The sequence below is a fragment of the Astyanax mexicanus genome, chromosome 14 (genome assembly GCF_023375975.1).
Source record: "Astyanax mexicanus isolate ESR-SI-001 chromosome 14, AstMex3_surface, whole genome shotgun sequence".
In the NCBI taxonomy this organism is placed as follows: domain Eukaryota; kingdom Metazoa; phylum Chordata; class Actinopteri; order Characiformes; family Acestrorhamphidae; genus Astyanax; species Astyanax mexicanus.
Window position 1 is genome coordinate 32,574,828 of NC_064421.1, and position 22,217 is coordinate 32,597,044.

Consider the following 22,217-nt stretch of genomic DNA (forward strand, 5'->3'; position numbering starts at 1 on the left):
ATTTAGCCTTTTATATAGGACTTTTTTATTGTCTTAGTATTAAAGGTAGTTTTACATGTATTAATTGTTCATGTACTGTAACACTAATTACGTGAAGTCATTTTTTTAATACTGTATATTTTCATGAAACCCAACCCAAGCATGATAAACATTATTATGTACTATAGTGTGCCTTCAGAATATTCATATTGTAGATCTATATATAATTGTTGTGTATTTACAGTCATAACTGAGAGTGCTATGATAGTGAGTATAACAGTATAACAGTGAGGAGTAGAGCATGAGCTGACGATTTTGCAAGTGAAAATAAATAAACAAATCCTCTACATATATCAAACTCAAATACACAAATTCTGCACATTTTAGACCCTTTAAGAGATGTAGTGTGCCATTAATCCTGCACATGTCACATTTAAAGTAAGCAACAGTAATTTAAGTAAGATTATCGGGTAAAACAAAACTGCACTGACTTTGGACTTAATATAAAACAAAGTGGACCAACACCAGCAGATGACATGTCTCTCCAAACCATCACTGATCATCAGTACATTTTGCATTTCATTTGGAAATCAAGGGATCAGTGTCTGGAGGAAGAGTGGAGAGACACAGTCCTAACTGCTTGAGGTCTAGTGTGAAGTTTCCACCAATCTGTGATGGTTTGGAGAGACATGTCATCTGCTGGTGTTGATCCACTGTGTTTTATTATCAAATCTAAAGTCAGTGCAGTGTTTTCCCAAAAACTCTTACAGCACTTCATGCTTCTCTCTGCTGACAACTTTTATGGAAATGCAGATTTCATTTTCCAGCAGGACTTGGCACACTGCCCACACTGCCAATAGTACCAGTTGGTCCTAAATAATATTCTAATTTTCTGAGATACTGATTTTGGGGTTTTCATTGGCTGTAAGTCAATCATTTGCAATAAAAGAAATAAATGCTTAAAAAAGATCACTCTGTGTGTAATACATCTATATAATGTATGAGTTTCACATTTTAAAGTGAATCACTGAAATAAATTTTTTTTTTTAATGATGTTCCAATATTTTGGGATGTACTAGTATGTACACATATTTGTTTCTTTAATAACCCCAATAGTATGTGATTCCTTCACCTCAGTAACTGTAGTAAACCTAATCATCCAGTAGATGGCATTAGTGCAAGAGTCACTTTTTAGATGTGTGTGTGTGTGTGTTCAGACAGCAGTTCCTCTGTCAATGTCTCCAGGGTGGGCTACTCTGTTTGACCTGCTGGACGACTCCAGTTCACTGCTGCTCTGACCTTCAGCCTTCTCCCCAGCCTTTTCTTTACTGTCCCCAGTGGACCTGACACACACACACACACACACACACACACACACAGCAAACATGTTAGTGGTGGAAGTATTGGTAGTATGTTAGCTCTATTAAGGTGTATGTGTGTTAGGCTTGGGTCAGGTCAGGTTAGGGGTCGACGATATAAAGAATATGCTTATAAACAAATAAATACACCATTAAAAAAAAAAAGATCTCGTAAACATGAAGGTGCTAGAAACGGGTTCATGAGTGATGGCATTGAATACTGGGTTTAAAACCTGCCAGCCAAATAAACATTTATATCATGACATCTTTATAAAATTATATTTTACAAATATTTTTGTTTTGTTTTGCAAATAAAAGCCCTAAAAAATAAAAAAAAAACTATAATTTACACAGAAAATTATTGTTATGGCTGATTTGTATTTACAGCTCTGGAAAATTTAAGAGTCCACTTTAGTTTTTGAATTAGTTTCTCTGATTTTGCTATTTATAGGCACATGTTTGAATAAAATGAACATTGTTGTTTTATTCTATAAACTACGAACAACATTTCTCCCAAATTCTAAATAAAAAGTCATTTAGAGCATTTATTTGCAGAAAATGAGAAATAGCAGAGTTTTCAGACCTCAAATAATGCAAAGAAAACAAGTTCATATTCATAAAGTTTAGGAGTTCAGAAATCAATATTTGGTGGAATAATCCTGGTTTTTAATCACAGTTTTCATGCATCTTGGTATGTTCTCCTCCACCAGTCTTAGTCACTGCTTTTGGATAACTGTATGCCACTTCTGCTGCACAAATTCAAGCAGTTCAGTTTGGTTTGATGGCTTGTGATCATCCGTCTTCCTCTTGATTATATTCCAGAGGTTTTTAATTTGGTAAAATCAAAGAAACTCATCATTGTTAAGTGGTCTCTTATTTTTTCCAGAGCTGTATATCATAACATCTTTAAAAATAATTTTGATTATTTTGCACTTAAAAGTCCTAGAATCTATTAAAAAATAATTTATACTGTGAATTTGCAAAAATAGTTCAAATAATATCTGTCAAAACCTAAGTAACATTTGTTAAAATAGATATCTGTCTAACTACACACACACACATATATAAATATTTATTGAGTTAATATTACAGTTAATGTTATGACTGATTAGTACATATAGTTGGGTCCCTATACTTTTATTCATTTTTGTCTCCACAATTCACCTTTCTTTTTACTAAGGATTTACACAATACACACTGTAACAATACACACTGTGTTTTACTGTTGTTTGCTGTTTATTTACACTCCTGGTTGCAAAAGTGTTTGTACATAAAAATAGACAGTTGGTAAAAATGTAACAATCAATAAAAGTAAGTAAGTCCAATAATTTGTCAGTAATGACACCTGCAAAAATGTATTGTGATAAGATGTCATCTGCTTGCCCATTCATCTAAGATCTTACAATTTCCAAGACCCCATAAGCACAGGATAAGAGTTCCTCTCACTTCTTCTTGAAGAGCTTTTTGAAGGAGCTGCGAAAGCCTTTGCCCTCCTTCCTGCTGCGCTCACTCAGAGGGGTGTGTTCTCCGTCCTCAGACGTTCCCCTCCACTTCAAATCCTCCCATATCGGGGTCCCAGTATCCTGAGTCAGGAGAAACAACACACGTAAGTAATTTTAGTCATTATTGATTCAACACCAACCAGGGCAATGCCTTTGTAATGTGTGCAGTATGTGGATTTGCATTGTCTTTTTTTTTAATGCATGGACCATGCATTTGAAGTCCATGACCAAGAAGCTAATATTCAAAATGTGAAATTCAGATATTATATAGATGTATTACACACAAAGTGATCTATTTTGAGCATTTATTTATTTTATTGCTGATGATTATGGCTTACAGCCAATGAAAACCCAACAATCAGTGTCTCAGAAAATTAGAATATTACATAAGACCGACTGGTACTTTTGGCAGTGTGCCAAGTCCTGCTGGAAAAATGAAATTTGCATCTCTGTAAAAGTTGTCAGCAGAGGGAAGCATGAAGTGCTGTAAGATTTTCCAGGAAAACACTGCACTGAGACACTTATTTTTGGGTTTTCGTTGGCTGTAAGCCATAAGCATCAACAATAAAGGAAATAAATACTTAAAATAGATCACTCTGTGTGTAATACATCTATATAATATGAGTTTCACATTTTAAGCTTAATTACTGTGATAAAGTAACCTTTTATAATATTCTTAGTTTTTGAGATGCATCCATACCAGTTCCTCTGGAAGCAAAACAACCTTAGAGTGCTCCCACCACCATGCTTAACAGTTTGAGTTTGTACGCTGTTCCTCATCCTTACTTCTGCATATTTAAACAATATGTTCATTGTTTAAATAAGTAATTAAAAGAAATTGAAAGCCCAATTTTGGAATGACATTCATGCATATGATGAGTGTTTGTTAGTTAATATGTAAGTCTACCTTGTACCTCATACCTTGCTGTGTATCTGTATCGCCAGCTCCTCAGCATCAGTGTGGGCGTGAGTTTCGTGCCGGCGCTGTGGGCTGCTGTGCCTCAGCCTCGATTTTCCGCTGGATTGCCGCTCCAGCTTCGGGTGGACGGGGGTCCTCACCTGGTGGGTGTGGCTGTCAATGCTGTCCATCTGCAGGCCATTCAGTGATTTGCTCTTTCTCTGCACAGCCTGCAGGGGGCGTGGTCTCATCATGCCAACCGAGTCAGGCGACACGCAACCCCGGTTGGACCTGTAAACTCCGCCCCCAGAGCTCCGCCCACCACCGTGTGACTGGTGTCCTGCGCCAGGGGAGGGACTGCAGCGCACAAAAGCGATATCAATGCTGGAGTCGGAGGAGTGGGAGGGGCTTGAGCAACGTGAGTCTCCACCCCCATAAGGAAGAAACGCCCCCATGGCATCGGCCAGGGCAGATGACCCTGTGCCCTCTGTCTCTGGGATGCTGTGGAGAGGAGGAGGCGGAGATTTGAGGTGGGACTCCGAGTCGGACGCAAAGGAAATTGGAGACGGGACGTCGCTATGATAACGTTGAGGCTCAGCTTCCCACTCTTGGTAGCGGCGGACTGATGCATGCTTAGCGCGTCTGAGGCCGTGAACTGGATCACTGACAGAGAGACAGGAATATAAAGATATTTAGAAATATAGATATTTCTTTTTTTATAAATACATAATATACAGTATATAGTGGTGAAACTTTTGGAATTTTTTAGATTTCTTTATAAATTTTACATAAGACTTCATCAGATATTCACAAGTCATAAAAGTAGATAAGGAGAGCAAAATCTATAAAAATAAAGGAAAAAACCCAATGTTACATAAAGTGGGGAAAATAAGTATTTGATTAACTGCCAATTTTGCAGAATGTTTCTAGATTTTTTAAAGTTTTTTAAAGAATAGAGAGGTCTCTTATTTTATCATAAGTACACTTCAACTGTGAGATAATCTAAAAAAAATTAAAAGAAAATTAAGTGTGATTGTATGATTTTAAAATAATTAATTCCCATTTTATAGCATTGAAAAATTATTTAAAACAATAGAAAAATAGTAAAGTAAAGATTTGATACAGAAACCTTTGGTTGTAATTACACTCCTTAGTTCCCCTGGCTGTGTGTTTTAGGTCATTGTCATGCTGGAAGACCCAGCCATGACCAATCTTCAATGCTCTTATTAACGCAAGCAGGTTGTTGTCCAAAATCTTAAAATACATGACCCCATTCATCCTCCCTTTGGTACAGTGCAGTCATTCTGTCCCCTTTGTAGAAAAGCACCCCCAGAGTATGATGTTTCCACCCCCATGCTTCATAGTTGGGACAGTGTTCTTGGTGTTGTACTTGTATTGCTTCTTCCTCTAAACACGATGAGTGTAGTTGATACCAAAAAGCTCTAATATGGTCTCAATTGACCACATGACCTTCTCTCATGCCTCCTCTGGGCATGTGCTGCCATGAGGTCATCAGGTCATTGATCAGGTCATCGAGTGTAGTTCTGGACTGATTCCTGACCTTTCTCAGAATCATCCTTAACAGGTTTGTAAGAGCCAGAACTGTTGCTGGTTGGTAGGTAATTATTTTTAGATTCATTATGAGTTTAAGTTTATCTACGATGAATATTATAGACCTCTCCATTCTTGAAAACTTGAAAAATGAAGTGTGTCAAATTTGTATTTTTCCCACTGTATCTGTGATGGGCAAAAAATGTGTGAATCTTGCCACACAGATGATTCTAGTCATTATTTAAGTTAATTAAGTTACATTTAAGGGGTGCTAAACACAGCCACTATGATTGGGATATCCCTGGTTTGAATCCCGGTCATGCAGCTTGCCATCAGCTGCCGGAGCCCTGAGAAAGCACAGTTGGACAATTGGACTCTCTCTGGGTGGGTAGAGGGTGTTAAGGGTGATGCCGATCAGCACAAGGCGTCTGTGAGCTGATGTATCGGAACCGAGACGCTGCGCTTTCCTCCGAGCGCGCTGTGGTGCTACTCAGCAATGCTGCATCAGCAGCAGTTCGAAAAGAGGCGGTGGCTGACTTCACATGTATTGGAGGAGGCATGTGCTAGTCTTCGCCCTCCTTGTGTGGTATATACAGCTGACTAGCAGCTGAATGGGTGGCCTAGCTAAAAAGTGGGAAGAAAAGATGGCTGAAAATGAAAAATAAATCTTAAAAATAAATTGATCTGGGTTTCTGGGAATAGGGTTAGCTTCGGGTAGTTGAGGGGTGATGTTATGAAAGTAGTGGTGTTTTTGTTGGTGATTACTCACATTAGTGCGCTGGCGGTGCTGTAGTTTGAAGAACTCTCATAATCCACTTTATACAGCTGCTTTACTGATGATCTAAAACAGAGCATAGCAGGCTAGTTTCAGAACACACACAACCAGGGCTGGGTGTTATAATGGGTGATATTGATAGTGGGTTGCAACCAGCATAGAGCCCCACACATTAATTAAGGCCCCGTATCCCTCTTACATCATGATAGGGAGTGTTAGTGCCCCATATCAATCAGAAGATAAAGCGAAACTATCCTTCCGGACATGCTAAAGGTTAGATTGTTAATAAATGATAGGAACCACATCTACCGGAAGATATTTAGAAGTGCAAACAGGCTCTCTACAACCTTAAAAGCTTCACAGCACCACAGTTAACATACATCAACCAAACCTTGAAGCAGAACAGTGCATGGTGAACACATAATGATTACTCATTTAAACTTCCCCAAATACACTAATACACAATACAGAGTGCATTACTATTCCATTCTACCTTAAAAAGTAAAGTGCTCCAAGTTTAGTTCTACAAAGTTCAGCTCCACCTTAAATGAGAAAACTGGTGTAAACTGGACTTGGGTTGTAGTGAAACATAACGATTACAGACATTTATGGAAAAGCCCACCTTCGTTCACCCCCAGTACTGGTACTGTATAGTGTACAGAACAATCTAGACGTGTAAGGATTCACACATTTTGGAAATCCATTTAATATAACAAATGTTTCAAAAACAAAAAGTTGCTGTATAAGTTATCATTGCCGTACCTGCTGAGTTCTTTGCGAGTGTGAGTGGCCCGCTCCTGCTGATGTGTGCACAGGTTGTGTGTGCGCTCTCGTGCAGCGTGTGTGTGTGAGTGTGTGAGGAGCTCTTGGTTGTGCTGAAGGAGGGGGTTGTACTGGGTGGTGAAGGAGCGCAAGTGCTGCACACACACCAGGAGCAGGTAATAGTCGGGGTGATCTGATTCCGTCTGCCGCAACAGGCTCTGGAACACACACACACAAAATTTTAAGTGCTAAACATATTTGTTATCAAATCCACTAGTCATATTTATTGGGTATTTTTGGTTCTTTAGTTTTGCAATGGAGTTATTCGGCTAGTTGTAGGTTGTTTTTTTTTTTTGTTTCTGCCTGATATTACACACCTTGAGAAATCTTCTCCTTGAGGATTTCTGTCATGTCTGGTGCTGAAAGCACACCTGTGTCCCCCAATCGCTCTACCTGCGATTTCCAAGCTTCCAAATACAATACCCAGAACGCACCACACCATGACATCACGGTCACTCCCGATCACATGACACACCGCATGACACCTCCAGGAAGTCCCAAGTACTGATTACCGTAAGTATTTAAGGACCATGCTCACGTTCACCCCTTGCCGAGTATCTGTTTGGTTATCCTGCATTACAAAGCGTTTCTATTGCCCTTGTTTGATATCCCGTGTATGATCCTGTTTTTGTGTTTTTCCGACATTGATTTTTGCCTGCGCCCTCCTATTGGATTACTGTGTATGACCTGGACTGTTTATTCATTTTTGAATTACTGCCTTCTCTGTGATACTGCCTACCCGTGTATGAACTCTGGACTGTTACCCGTTTATGGTAGTGATGGGTAGATGAGGCGTCATGAAGCGCTTCGACCCGTTTGGAAACTGTATTGATACTGTGTCGATACTGTGTCACTGAATACTGACACCTACTGGACCTTACAAATCCCTACAGGCAACCTAGTTGACGGACTATTGTACAAAATATTGCATTGTATATTATATTATTTCATATATGCAGTTACATTTAAAATATCGTTGATATTCTTATAATGTGAACTAATGTGAAATAATGTGAACATGTAACATTTGGAATGAGGATGCTTGTTGACTGTTTTTTTTTTTCTTCACAATTTTTTTTTTTTATGGTTGTATACCTGAGTTCATCCTAGGTCTATCTGGGACTTCATTCTCATGTTTGGCCCTATAATGCCCCAGCATTGAGGAGGTGGATTTGTTTAAATATGACGGTTTTTAATAGTAAAAATAATAGTAATAATAATATTAATAGTAAGCTAGTCAATTTAAGATGAATTTGGAATCAGATAGATCAAGTTGAAGCTCTGAAAGAAACCAGATTAAACAACAACGCAATTAAAACAAATACCTTAGTTTTCGATGTAAGATCAAAATGATCCCACACATCAGTCGATGTACCGCAGTGATTTTTTTGGCAGATGCATCCAGACAGATGCGCTTCCTTATAAACACAGTTTGTCACGTTAGTGTCCTTTCGAAACAGTTCCTGTATCGGTCATGTGACTTGCTGAGACCGATACGCGCACCGACGCAGAGTTTGCTCTAGGAGCTCGGCGCATGTGCCGACGCATCAGTGTTGCCGAACCCATCACTAGTTTATGGTATGGTTTCTCTCTGCTACGTCTCACTGGTACTGAACCTGTTTGTCTTGACTATTCTTGTAAGATCTTGCTCTTTTAATAAAGCTATTTATTTGTATCCGCACAAGTCTCATCCTTGTCTGGCCCTGACAATTTCTATTCAAGCATTACATAAAAAGTCCTGTTTTAAAAAGAAATTTTACTGAAAAAATCTAATCTTAATTGTATTTAAAATAAAAATATAGAAAAATATAAAAGTAAATCTGCCAAATCTGTCGAAATATAATTTATAAAATCAAAAAGTTGGCGCTTTCTTATATATATATATTTTTTTTTCTGAATAAAAATCAGACAGTTCTCATCTTCCAACCCTTTTGTTTTTTATTACAGTTGTTGAGTTTTTATGTTTATTTTCAAACATGCAAATTTCAAGTTGGTTCCTCTTATTGATCTGAATTTATGAAGTGGAGTAGAGATTGGACAGGCAGATTCTCCAAGTGTCCTGTAAAAATCTCCACAGCCCTCAAGGTTTTCAGAATGTAAATAACGTTAAACTGATTTTACTGCATAGAAAAAGGGTTTTGTATCATCTTTACTTGTAGCTCTTCACTTGTAACTTAAACAGGTGTAAACGATCCCAAGCTGCCCCTTGGAGTAACACTTATATATATCAAGTATATATACTGATATCCCCGGACAGTCAGCATGTCATGGTGCGAACTCCAGACCTAAATCTGTAAATCTTTACACTGAGCAGAAGTGTTCAGTAAATCTAATAGTAGCCGATCAACATCTGTAGAACCCCCTCGTCACAATAAACCATCAATACTGCACTGACCTGCAGGAGCCCAAGGTATTCTGGGACACGCTGGACGGGCTGGAGAAGAAGAGTGTGCAGGGATGGGCGTGTATCGTCACCAGTGATGTCACCCTATATTGAATAAAAATTAAGCACAGCCAATTAGAACCTAATGCTTTCATAAACCTAACTATTAATACTGTATTATACTGTAACATACTCTGTTAGAAAAAAAAAATATTTGTTCACATTTTTGACATGGGTTAGTCTAGTCTCTGATTAGATCCGGAGCATCAGTACAGAACAGTGGGAAAAGGGTTTCTTAATACTGCGGAAAGCAACAAAACAGGGGTTCTTATCCTGTGGTTCCTGATCAGTGATGGCATAGTTACTTTAAAAAAAGTGATCTGATTTCTGATTACTCCTTTAAAAAGTAACTTAGTGTCTTTATGGATTATTTGATTTTAAAAGTAACTAAGTTATTTTGACATTACTTTATCAGTTACTTTCACAGCAAGAGTGTGTATGTGGGTGTGTGAGTGTGTGTGTTCAGCCCGAGTTCTAGTTTTAGCTTGTTAGCTTGCTAGCCTGCTGTTATTTTGGCATGGTTGCAGCCAACAGTTCCAGGAATAAAGTGAGGACTGTTAACGTCTTTCTTGTCCATCCTTTTAGTGTGTCCAGCCGGACGCTACAATATCTTTTTACTATCTTTTTTTTTTGAGAGGGGTAGGGTGTGATGGGCAGTGCTGCACCGCAGACTGCCAGCAGGGGGACTGGTAGACATAGGGGAGGAAATGGTAGAACTAACTCCCAGAATCCCCAGCGGTGATCAGCATCAACCAGCTGCACCTGTGCACTACCCTAAATAAACCTCAGTCATCCAGATCCCACTGTTGCACCTTTACAGAGGGGTGACCGGTAGTAGAGGGTATAACAAAATAAAAGAAAAGAGAGCATAAAGAGAGGAGTGAGTGGTGCTCAGCCAGTTTTGAGTTTGGTTGTGTTTTAATTTGGTTTATTTGAAGTTGAAAGCTGTCTTTTTTTGGTACATGCCATTTTATGACATTTCCTTTGTTCTGTTTCCCGCCTTTTTTCTCACACATCTTTTTCTCACCCATTCTCAAATCTCTTTGGAGAAACACAACACCTATAACATTATTATTTCAAAACCATTACTAGAACTGAATAATAAATAATAGAACTATATCCATATACGTATATAAATATATATATATATATATAAATATATTCATTATATATTCATTATTTAAATCTCCCTATCTGCTCTGCACTTGGATCCCACACCTACCCCAACTGTAACATAGGGGATGCGGGTTAATATTTTTAACCCTAAAAAATGGTTCCATAGTAAACACAAAGAAATCCTGGGATAGACAAATGGAAAGAAAGGTAATGAAAGAAAAATGAAAAAACAAAAGAGTTAGGAGGATTGTGGCAAACACTGGTGAGTTTACACAGTGGGAAGAGCCTGATCCAGAGGTAGACATGCATCAGCACCCAGCCATAAATGGACTTGCACCAGCATCGAGAAGACAGCAGGGGGCAGCTCAGGACATAAAGTAGAGAGAAAATTGTCTTGGGTCCTGATCTGGGGGCAGTTAATCTACTGTAGGTGTTAATTTGGTCTGAAGATAGTGGCTGCAAAGGCCTGAGTAGCCTTTATAGTGGGCCTGTATTGTTCTGTCGGTTTATGAGTGTCTATGTTGGTGGGTGTTGTGTTAGTGTATACCTCTAGTAGGCCTCCTGGCTTTGAGGAGTTTGAAGAAAACAAGCTGACGACTGAGAGACACTCTGGCAGCTCTTTCAAATAAGAGATGTAGTGGTCCAGAAAATCACTCTGTAAAACACACAAATGTTCAGCTCATAAAGCTCTGGAAGCCATTAGTCGACAAAATAAATTACACACTCCATGGACAAAAGTATTGGGACATATGTATTGGCTTATTTACGGTTTCCTCTTAAACTGATGGTATTATAAACTGTTGATCTTGCTTTTGTTGGAGTAACTGTCTCTACTGTCCAAGTTCATGTTTTTCTGCTCTAGAGAGTTCTACGTTATGGTAAGTATTTCTCTACAGAAACTGGACAAGCTGTATGTGTGCATTTGCACATCTGTGTCAGCAATGGGTACAACCTAAAGTAACTAAATGCATTCATTAGAAGGCTTGTTCACAAACATTTTAACATATAGCTTTTTGTGAGACTCTCTTTTCAGTATTTCAGGAGCTGATATTTTTGGTCAGTTTCAGGTTAACAAAAGCTCTACAGCACCTCTTTACTGGTGAGCCTCAGAAATACATCTCCCATGATGCCCTGCCAGTGGCTCTTCAGCACACGCTCCTGCAGGAGGTGCAGAAGCTCCAGATGTTGCTGGATCAGAAAGCGCAAGCAGGAAGGAAATAGCCTGAGAGAAAAATAGATAGAATAAGATGTTTATTATATTAACACAGCTTACCAAATAGCATACCAAAAATTTAATATAATTTAAATTATTTACCGTTTGTCTTTAAGGTTGTTGGTCTCACAGCCATTAAAGTTGATGTTGGCTTTCAGCAGCAGAGACAGATACGATACGTACACTCTCTCAGACTCCAGCAGCTCCAAAGCAGCCATCTGCCTTCGACCTGCACGAGCCCAACACACACACACATATACTGACCTGTAGACATGCCAAAAATTATGGAACAGGAACTAATATTTTATCTCATGACTTTTGGCATGTCCAATAATAGTTAAAAGACACGGCACTGACTGCACTGCAGGATATGATTGTTGAGTAGGTGCAATTAAAGACGATTTTAGTAGTCTTAAATTTAATTAATCTGGCGATTATTTTTTTGATTAATCGAATAATAATTTCAATTGAAATTTAAATTTTAACAGACAATATTACTTTAAATTTTACAATGGTTTAATCAACAATGTTATCAATCTCTTCCATTGTAAAAAAGTTATTTGTAATGATTTTATTGAGAGGAAAATGTATAAGAACTTATGTTTGCAACTAATGTTTTTTTATGTATGTCAACTGCTATTTAGTCTGTTAATTATTTCTATATTATTCATTTATTTATTAATATTTATGTCTTTTAGTATTAAGATTTCCCTTTGTATTGCACTCATGAGTTGCCAGGTTTGCAGTTTTCCCACCAAACTGGGCTCAGATGAATATTTTAGGCTACTTTTATATTTATCACAGCCACCAAACAGCCTTTATTGCAGACAGTTCAAAAAGAACATGTATTGTGTTGTGAATGTCTGTGGCAACATTATATATTGAGCTAGTGTAAACTTCTGACAGGTGGGTTTTAGACGGACTTTGGTCGTTTTTTGCCGGACCTGGCAACCCTGGCTTTAGCTCGTGGTAACTCGCTATCTGCTTTCTCTCTCCAAAGACAAGGTAAGCAATAAATGTGTGATTTAAATGCTGAGAAATGTGTAAATGTATAATGAGCTGATGTACAGTGAGCATGGGTGTTGTCTTGTCCCTTATCTTGTGTGTTTACGTGTTTGGAGACATGGTGAGCGAGCTAAGTGTGTGAGCCCATTGACGTGTCAGCAATGTAATTCTGTGTCAACAAATATTGAAAATGGAATGTCCCATACATCTGCAACCCAATATCAGGACTCACAAGATAACACCTTACAACTTATACAGGTATGAGCACCCTCAAGTCATATCATGAGGTAACACTTCATAATCAATTCACAGTTAATAGATAACTAGATAAATAGATAACTATTACTATTAAATATACTTTTTTACATCAACTTAGAGACTCACTCAGCTCCTGGTTGTTCAGTTCTGTAAGATCTCGACTGTCTTTCCTCTCTCTCCACACTGGAGATCTGGAACGATTTCTCAAAGCACTGCTGTCCTGCTCAGAATTAGAGTCTAAAACACACACACACACACACACACACAGTAACCAACTGTAACTGATATGATGTGTCCAATCTGATAGTTAACATCTTAAATCTGGAGGGCCTGAGAAGGACAAAACTGTGCAGGAATCCCACCCTCCACCATGTTTAACAGAATATGTGGTACCCATACTCTTCTCATCTTCTGTTCTAGTTTCAGATATACAGTACTAATACTCACTCTGGTTGCCTGGAAGGCTGCTGATGAAATGCTGAATGAGGCTCAGTTCTGTTTGACTGCAGAGTTGGGTGTGGCCATCAATTAGCTCCTCCCCTCTGGAGAACTTTCTGCTGATCACACAGGTAAGAGGTTTAGCCAGAGCAGAGGAAGAGTGTGTATAATATGTGTGTTTACATGTATGTGTATACATACTAGTGTGTTACCTGTGTTGCGTGTTCTGCAGGAGCTCCATGTCTCTCTGTAAACCTTTCTGTGAACAGCTGAGCTCTGTGATCTGAGTCAGAGCGCTGCTCATGTCCTCCTGCAGGCAAATTACATGTGCATGATCCTCTTGACCCCATGTTTGTTCCTCAAGCTACAAGCTAATAGGCTAAGCTTGTTAATAGTTGGCAAAAGACAATAATCTTTTAAAACCAGAACTATACCCAGTACTGGCAAGCAGGATTTGGTTAAGATGTTTGACCAGCTTAGCTCTTGGTCTTTATAGAATATGTTTTCAGTCAAGTCTGGGTAGGTCAATCTGGACAATTAGTACAAGCATCTTGACCTGGTCATTTGACTGGGCCAGTGGGATCTGGCTGGCATGCTGGGTCCTGACAATTCTTTTATGGCATGCATGGTGGCACAGTTGACCAACATGGTCACACTAGTCACTGCTGGTCACTAGTGTGGTCAGTCTTATATCTTAATGAAAGTAATTCTCTTTCTACAATGTTATGCTGAAAAACTTCAAATGATCTCCAAAATGGGAACTTTGCAGCAAAATGGATAATCTTACATTTTTAAAGTTAATGTAAAAAGATTGTAAAAATGATTTGTAGGGGTTATACTGTTCATTTTAAATTTATCATAAAACAATTATGACATGTGGCTGAAACAGCTTAGAACTGCATAAACAGCATCGTCATCTAAAAAAATCGAATTAACTGGCCTGCAGTAGACGTTTTGAGTTTCGAGTGATTAAACATAGTTTAGAATATTCTGTAATTATTTACACATAAACACATGACCCTGTATCTGTGGAAAATACTATGATATGTTTCTAATTCTAATTCTTTCTAGGAATTCTGATATGTTTTCAATTCTGATACTTTCTAGGAATTCTGGCAATGACCTTTATGACATCACATTAGGGTGCAGTCACGAAAGAGTGTCATCATTATGGACATTATGATATCACAATGGGCAATATGACATAATGGAGGCCTTCAAAATGGGGTGCCATCACAATGGACTGCCATCACAATGGTCATTATGACATCACAAATGCCTTTATGACATCACAATGGAGTGTCATTCCAATGGTGTGCTGTCACAATGGCATTATGACAACGGGCTTAATGACATCACAATGGAGGGTCATCCCATATGGGTTTTATGCCATAAAAAGTCATCAAGTCACTAAAGCTCCATCTGAATCATAAAGAAGACAGAAGCCACGGTAAACAATTACAACAAAGTATTACAATCAGGTGTTTACTTATATAATTAGAAACAAACAAGGAAGTATCTGCTATATATTCTATTTAAGGTGTAATGTATTCTCTCTATGTTATTTCTCATAATTTTACTGTTAATGTAATAAATTAGAGTTATTTGTTTTTTTGTATTTGTATTTGTACTCTTATAATATACAGCTCTGAAAAAAAACACTTCAGTTTCTGAATCAGTTTCTCTGATTTTGCTATTTATATGTTTATGTTTGAGTAAACATTGTTGTTTTATTTTATAAATTACAGACAAAATTTCTCCCAAATCCCAAATAAAAATATTGTCATTTAGAGCATTTATTTGCAGAAATTGGGAAACTCAAATTTTAAGAGTTCAGAAATCAATATTTGGTGGAATAACCCTGTTTTTTAATCACAGTTTTTATGCATCTTGGCATGTTCTCCTCCACCAGTCTTACACACTGCTTTTGGATAACTTTATGCCACTCCTGATGCAAAAATTCAAGCAGTTCATTTTGGTTTGATGGCTTGTGATCCTCCATCTTTCTCTTGGTTATATTCCAGAGGTTTTTAATGTAGTAAAATCTAAGAAACTCATTGTTTTTAAGTGATCTCTTATTTTTTTTCCCAGAGCTGTATATCGCTGTTACATAACGCATTACTTACCAAGCCTGGTAAGTGTATGTGTGAGTGTGTGTACCTGAAGTGTGTTCAAAGTGTTTCTCAGAGACAGTATCTTCTCGCCAGTGTCTCTCTGGTAGGCGGAGACCTTCTCCTCCAGTCGAATGTTGCTCTGCTGCAAAGCTGAGACTTCCTGGACCACGCTTCCTAGACTGGATTTTAGCTCCGCCCACAAGGCCTGCAACTGCAAAAGAATTGAGTCAACATGCATAAAGTTCATTGCTTTAAATGATGCAGATTAGAATGCAACGTATTTGAGAGCTCAAGTGGATCTTTGCTCCCTACTTAGTGCACTAGCTAGGTTAGAAAATGAGCATTAAATTAGGACGGAGGCGGAAAGGCATGTGTAGACCAGAGGTATCTACTGTGGAAAACTGCAAAGAAGGAGTGATGTGAGGACACAGAAGAGGATGGAGTGAAGAAGAACTGAAGAGTGATTGAAGGAGTGAATGAGAGGAATTCTTTATATGAAGACTGAAGAGTTCACATCAGAGTGTGCACAGATGTTCAGGCTGTGTGTGTGTGTGTGTGTGTGCAGGACGTGTACTTTAATGTGATTATAGTAGCAGAGGGTCAAGCTAAATGTGGCTACAATTCAGTCACACTCTCGCCATTAAGACTCATTGTCTGCGATTTGAACAGCAATGATTTAAGTGTGTTTATGTGTGTGTTTATATGTGTGTGTGTGTGTGTGTCCTCAGTGACCTCAGAAATGAGGAGGTAAGTGAATCAATTTACTTGAATGGTGGCCTACATGACCGTCCCCACTACACACACACACACACACACACTAACAAATCAAGGATGTGATCATGTGAAAGCCATTAGAGATAGAGAGAGAGAGAGAGAGCAGTAAAAGAGGCACTAAAGGAAGCTACAGATTTCTCTACCTGAATCATGTGCAAGTCTGTATCATCCATGTGTCCGTCTGCATCTGAGAGATCAAACAGAAATGTTTTACACACACACACATACACAGAAAATCACACTTTTAATCACAATCAAATGTTTCACAGTTGGCAAGGTGTTCTTTTAATGAAATGCACTATATTACTTTTTTCTCAGCCCCTGGTTACTTTCACTGCATACCTTGTTTAGGGTATATCCACATATATTCTAATATGTAGGTCAGGAGTTGTCAAAACATTCCAAAAGTTTCAGTTGCCAACTCTTCTGGTAGTCCATTGTGAGATTGAGGTATATTTAGATTTTTCTCCATTATTTTCTCTCCACCCATGCAGTTTTATAAGAGCCACTGGCAGCAACACAACTCCAACACATGATACATCCACCCCCATGTTTCACAGTTGGCAAGGTGTTCTTTCTTTATGAAATGCACTGTTACTATTTTTCTCCAAACATACCTTTGTTGATTGTGGCTAAAAAGTTATTCGCCAACTTGATCAGTCCACAGTACTAGTTTTTTTAAACTAGTCTGGCTCCTCTGTTTGAGTTCTGTAGTATTTTATTTTACTTTATATTTTGAGGTCTGTGACAAGGTCTCAGGTAAGGTTGTCCTCATCTGACTCTTTAAGATATCTAGACTGGTGGATCCAGATAGAATTTTGGTAGTCAAAAGAACAAGGAATGGAATCTAGATAGAATCTATCTATCTATCCATCCATCCATCCATCCATGCATCTATCTAATCCAACAGTATGGCTACAGAGTTACTAATGTCTATGTTGTCGCCACACCAACCCACATGGATAGGTTTGTGATAACCAGAAACTCAAATCTGATCTGATCACATTTGCAAATAACAGTGCAGAAAGCCATCTCACCAGATCTGATTTAAGAAAGAAATCTAATTTTTCAGGCAGTCTTAACATACTGTAGCCACACAGTTCCCCGGAACTGCCATTTCCAGATAACATTCCAGATTTTAGACACTACAGCTGAAAATTCTTTGCTATATTTTTATATCATGTCTTATTGGAATTTACTACCTTAATTCTCAGATATTTTGGACAGTTGCTTGAATGAGTCCAACATTGATATTTGGATTCAGCTTACTTGATTAGTTCTTTATTAAAGCTGGTAACATACTTTAGGCCTGAGATAATCAAGTAATCAAGGTCCTCAGCATTTGCACTTGCACTTCTTAACGCTTTCAGACCTGAATTATCTTCAAGTGATGGAAAAAGAGACGTGTCTGAAATGCACATAAAAGAAGAGTTTACTATTCGAATTTAAAATCCATATAACACAAATAAATCCAAATAATTCAAATATTTTATAGCTTTTTTTAATATCATTGCATTGGTAGCCTGTGTTTAACTTTTTGTTAAACACAGGCTTTTTGTTAAACACATCCCAAAGCATGATTAAAAAGTGTTCTAAACACTTCTCACAAATATTAAAAAAAAAAAAATCTCTTACTTTGCCTTGCTTGCTCTAGTGCTGCCATGCCCTAATGTCTAGGTTGCTGTCTTTTTTCCACTGCAATGGGCGGGGCTAAGCTACTGTTTCATTGGCTTGTAAACCTTTTAATTGCCTTGTTCATGGTCTACTCTGAAAAACAATGGGTCTTAATTAGTGTTATGTGCCACAAAACATTCTAAAAATAAAAAATATAAAAATAAAAAAAAATACATGACGTCAATTGTAATGAACACAGTGTATGAAAGGGTTACACTCATTAACAACAGGCCCTAAGCAGCTGACTGAAGATTTGATGATGCTAACTGATGCCTTCAAGTCAAGGAGATTCTATAAAAAATATCAAAGAAATTCCAGCTCACAATTTCCACTGTCTGAATTAGCATTAAGAAATTAAAGCTCAGGGGAAGTGTGGCAGTTACCGGAATGGTGTTCTGAAATGATAAGCAAGCAACTGCATGAGGGATTAGGAACAGCAGAAACCCTCTTAGATGGCTAAAAACACACATGCAAATTATGATAACTCAACACATTGTCGCTGTCCAATTAAAAACCTTAACATAAACCTTCAAAATTTTCAGTGGACATCAATGTAAAAAGTTTATTTCAGGTAATTTTGGAGAATTTCTATTGGTCTATTCATTAAGAAATTTTGAAACAGTGTAGGGGACAGTTTGTGTCTTCAAATTATGTAGTAAACAAAAACGGAGATGCTTGTTTTTTGTTGGTTTTATAATAAAAATGCCTGTTTTTTTTTTGGAGTTGATAGTTTAGTGGGTCAACCAACATGCACAGGCTGGTTGACCAGCATGACCAACCTGACCATCATTGTCCTACTAGTCTACCACTATAATAAACCCAGATTTACCAAACTAATCAAACAGCTATGCCATATTGCTTACCAGTTTAGTCTGAAACTAAACAAAACAGCTTTTCAACCACACTGACCATCAAAGATCAGGTTATACCAACTATAAAACCAGTTATCAACTAAATATGGTCCTAAAGTGGACATTTTTAGTTGTAATTATACCACAAATACCACAAAAGACACATTTTTAAACATCTGAATCCAAATAAATTGTACAAAAGATAGGATTTATGGATAAATGGCTTTGGCTCATTGACTTCACCTTCCACTTTGCCGTTCTCCATGGTCCACTGATGTTCTAAATCCAAGAGCTATAACTCCAGCTCTAAGTCCACTTCTGGAATCTCGTCCTTCTTCTTATTATTATTATTTGCATCTAAAATCCTCTCAGCTTTCTTTAGACTTCAGATCTCAAAAGCCTGGCCTTCAGTGTCCACAAGAGTCTGAGCTTTCTTAGATCACTTTCTTCTCCTTCACTCCTTTTCTTCCTCTGTTCCACCTATCCGTTCCCTCTCTTCTGAAACATGTGAGTCTGATGAGGCTCTGGACAAAAAGAGGCCTTGTTTTACAGTAAGTGGAGAAATGAAGGGATGAGGGAGGGGGTGAGAGAGAGAGAGAGAGAAAGAGGGAGAGAGGGGAAGAGATGCACTCCTCCTTCATAAAAACAGACGATTCAATTTCCTCTTCAACCTTTAAGACAAATTTACCATGAACTGCAGACAGGCAGAACTCACACATAAAAACAAGGGATTAGGAAATACACACACGCACACACACACACACACACACACTCAACGCAGATGTCTTATATTGTCATATACAGTTTTAATGAAGTGACTCATGGCAGGACAGTCTTAAAACTGCTCAACACGTCTAAATAAAGCAGCAGAGCCTAAACACCCAGCAGTAACACACCAAACACACACACACCCTTTACAGATTATCATCACACACACACACACACACACACCAACAGCCCTCAGCAGATAGTACAGGACAAAGACATTTCAGAACAGCATAGTGCAGTACATGACATTTACACTGACTGGCTATTTTATCAGAAACCTCATTCATACACAGATTTAATAGATACTGTTAAATTCCTCATGCAACATTTAAAGGTTTGAGGAGCAGAAATGTCAACAGGGTGTGTGGGGAATTATGGGAAATCTAGTTTTTTTTGTATATAAATATATATTTTTGTATATAAATATTTATTTTATTCTAAAATGTCATTCTGAATATTAGTTTGTTCTTGATGATGGTTATGATTAAAATTATTAGATCTCCATTCTGATTTTTAATTTATTACAAAACCTATTGTAGATATTCAGTTATTAAAGCATAAAGCATAGAGATTCACATCTGGATAAAAAAAAATGGAAATTTGTTGAGCTATTAGAACTTCATTCTGGATATTAAAATTATTATTACTTTTTCAGAACTTCAGAAGTGAAGAAATTCATAAAGGAAATTAATTTATTTAGATATTTCTACTCAATTTAAATTTTATTATATTTTTATTCTGGATATTCATTTTAAAACAAATCTATTTTGGATATTAATTTTATTTTATTATAAATGCACGGTGAATACTAATTTTATTAGAACTTTACACCTGAAATTTATTTTATTAGAACTTCTGTCTACATTTTTTGAAAGTTCATACTGGATGTTCATTTCATTACAATTAATTCAGGAAACGTGTTTTATTTAAACTTAATTCTATATATTAATTTATTAGGACCTTATTCTGGGTGTTTTCTTATTAAACCATCTTACTGAATAATAGACCGTTATTAGACAGGAATGTATATCATTCTTATGGGATACATGCTGGATACTCATACTGGAGATACTGAATCATACTGATTCCAAACTTTTGAACAGTATACAGATAGAAATTTGGTAATAAAACGGCAATTAATAGAATGTATTAAGTTTCCCTTGGACTCTGTTTCACCACGAGCAGGAAATTGTTCTCAGGTCTTACACATCTCCTGATGCTTTACCGCAGTCATGAGCTCATGAGCAGTCTGTGTGTGTGTGTGTGTGTGTGTGTGTGTGTGTGTGTGTGTGTGTGTGAGAGTGTGTGTGTGTGTGTGTAAGGTTGCTCAGATGCTGAACAGAAGGAGTATTTTTCAGAAGGTCACTGTCTTCTCACAAATCAGCTTCTCCACTAAACAAAGTTCTGATTCTTCCTCTGGAGCACACGTGTGTGTGTGTTTTTGTGTGTGTGTGTGCATGCACGTGTGCGTGTACGTGTGTACTGAGGCTCTTTCTAAAATCGTGATGCAAGCTCTGTAATCGTTTTGACGCTATCAGAGAGAGTGTTCCGCAGGCTGGGGTGTGACAGGGCAGATGACTGGGAGTGTGTTAGTGTGTGTGAGCTACAGTGTAGCAGAGATGTAGCTGACTGTCATAAAGCTGATCCATGGTCATTGGAGTTAAACACGCTTGGAGGAGAACACTAACTACCAGTTCTGTTCCATCAGTAAACAGGCAATGTTATACTGGCAAGCTTTACACTGAGTGATGGGGGAGAGAGATCAAGGATGGTAATTATATGTATAAATGTGCACGCAAAATAACCTTAAAATACATTTTGCTGTTAAGCAAATTGTCTTGTACATTCATCTAATTTCAAAAGTAAGATAAGTAATTAAAAATCATTAATAAAAACTACTTAGAACACTGAAAAAATTGCATTAGTTCCCTGTCCCCACTCTCTAACTATAAACTTTACCATGAAATATAATTATTAAAATCCTTCAAAAATGTTTTTTTTTTTGCATTGTTGTGTGACTCCAAAACCCACCTATGCCTTAAAAATATTTGTTCATAATAAATCCATAATATTTATGTTAAAATACACATTTTTAGTTGTGTCCCTGGGTTTCACTCATTCCTGTTACTGTAAAACATTACCCCATCTGAAGTCACATCTACAACAGGAAGTGACATCAACTGGTTCTTCTGAAGATCATGGGAAGACCAAAATTAAGTTCCCTCATTAGTTTTTCTGTATATTTGATCTTATTGTAATTATGACAATCTTATTTGATTATTTTTAAAATACAACTTTTGGGAAAATCACTAGAATGTGCTCAGTGTCCTCATGCTATTAGCATAGCCACCATTTAGCTATTTTTGATTTTTTTTTTGCTAATTCTATGCTAAAAACTCATTCCTGTCACTTTAATTCCTGTTACTCAAAACATAAAAAGTAACAGGAATGAGTGCCAGTAATAGAAGTGATTTTTTGTCTTACATTTTGATTATTTGATCATGCAGTCAACCATTTCTTTAAAATAAAGACTTTCTTGAGAAAATCTTGCTTTTAAACATGCTTTTAAAATGTCGCATGAGTTTTGTAGCCATCTTCAGCTTAGAAACTTAATTAATTAAATAAAACCTCTTTGAGTTTGACCAGTTGACTATGTTTTGAATAGTTAAATACTAAAG

At 37.4% G+C, this 22,217-nt stretch overlaps 1 protein-coding gene across 2 annotated transcripts; it reads right to left on the bottom strand.

Annotated features, from left to right (window-relative positions):
* Nucleotides 1–49: 49 nt before the first annotated feature.
* arhgef33 (Rho guanine nucleotide exchange factor (GEF) 33) lies at nt 50–19,314 on the bottom strand. Of its 2 annotated transcripts, none has more exons than XM_022672739.2 (15): nt 19,015–19,314; nt 16,390–16,433; nt 15,519–15,683; nt 13,571–13,668; nt 13,368–13,477; nt 13,047–13,157; nt 11,760–11,886; nt 11,534–11,666; nt 10,992–11,099; nt 9,281–9,373; nt 6,826–7,043; nt 6,058–6,129; nt 3,761–4,400; nt 2,784–2,920; nt 50–1,322 (listed from the first exon to the last, which is right to left on the bottom strand). In XM_022672739.2, exons 1-15 carry the CDS (start codon nt 19,034–19,036, stop codon nt 1,193–1,195), a joined length of 2,208 nt encoding a protein of 735 aa, XP_022528460.2. In that variant the 5' UTR covers nt 19,037–19,314; the 3' UTR covers nt 50–1,192. The 2 variants fall into 2 exon arrangements, with proteins under 2 accessions (XP_022528460.2, XP_022528461.2); XM_022672740.2 differs by having other exon boundaries at nt 13,368–13,474; nt 19,015–19,313.
* Between the last annotated feature and the right edge of the window lie 2,903 nt (nt 19,315–22,217).

What these genes read in the sequence shown, in the direction of transcription:
- arhgef33 (XM_022672739.2), bottom strand. Translation starts at nt 19,036, where the DNA reads ATGGAGAACGGCAAAGTGGAAG. An exon ending in CTGCAGAACACGCAACACAG is followed by an intron (nt 13,478 to 13,570) that starts GTAACACACTAG and finishes CTGTGTGATCAG; the next exon opens with CAGAAAGTTCTCCAGAGGGG. An exon ending in AATACCTTGGGCTCCTGCAG is followed by an intron (nt 7,044 to 9,280) that starts GTCAGTGCAGTA and finishes TGTGTGTTCCAG; the next exon opens with AGCCTGTTGCGGCAGACGGA.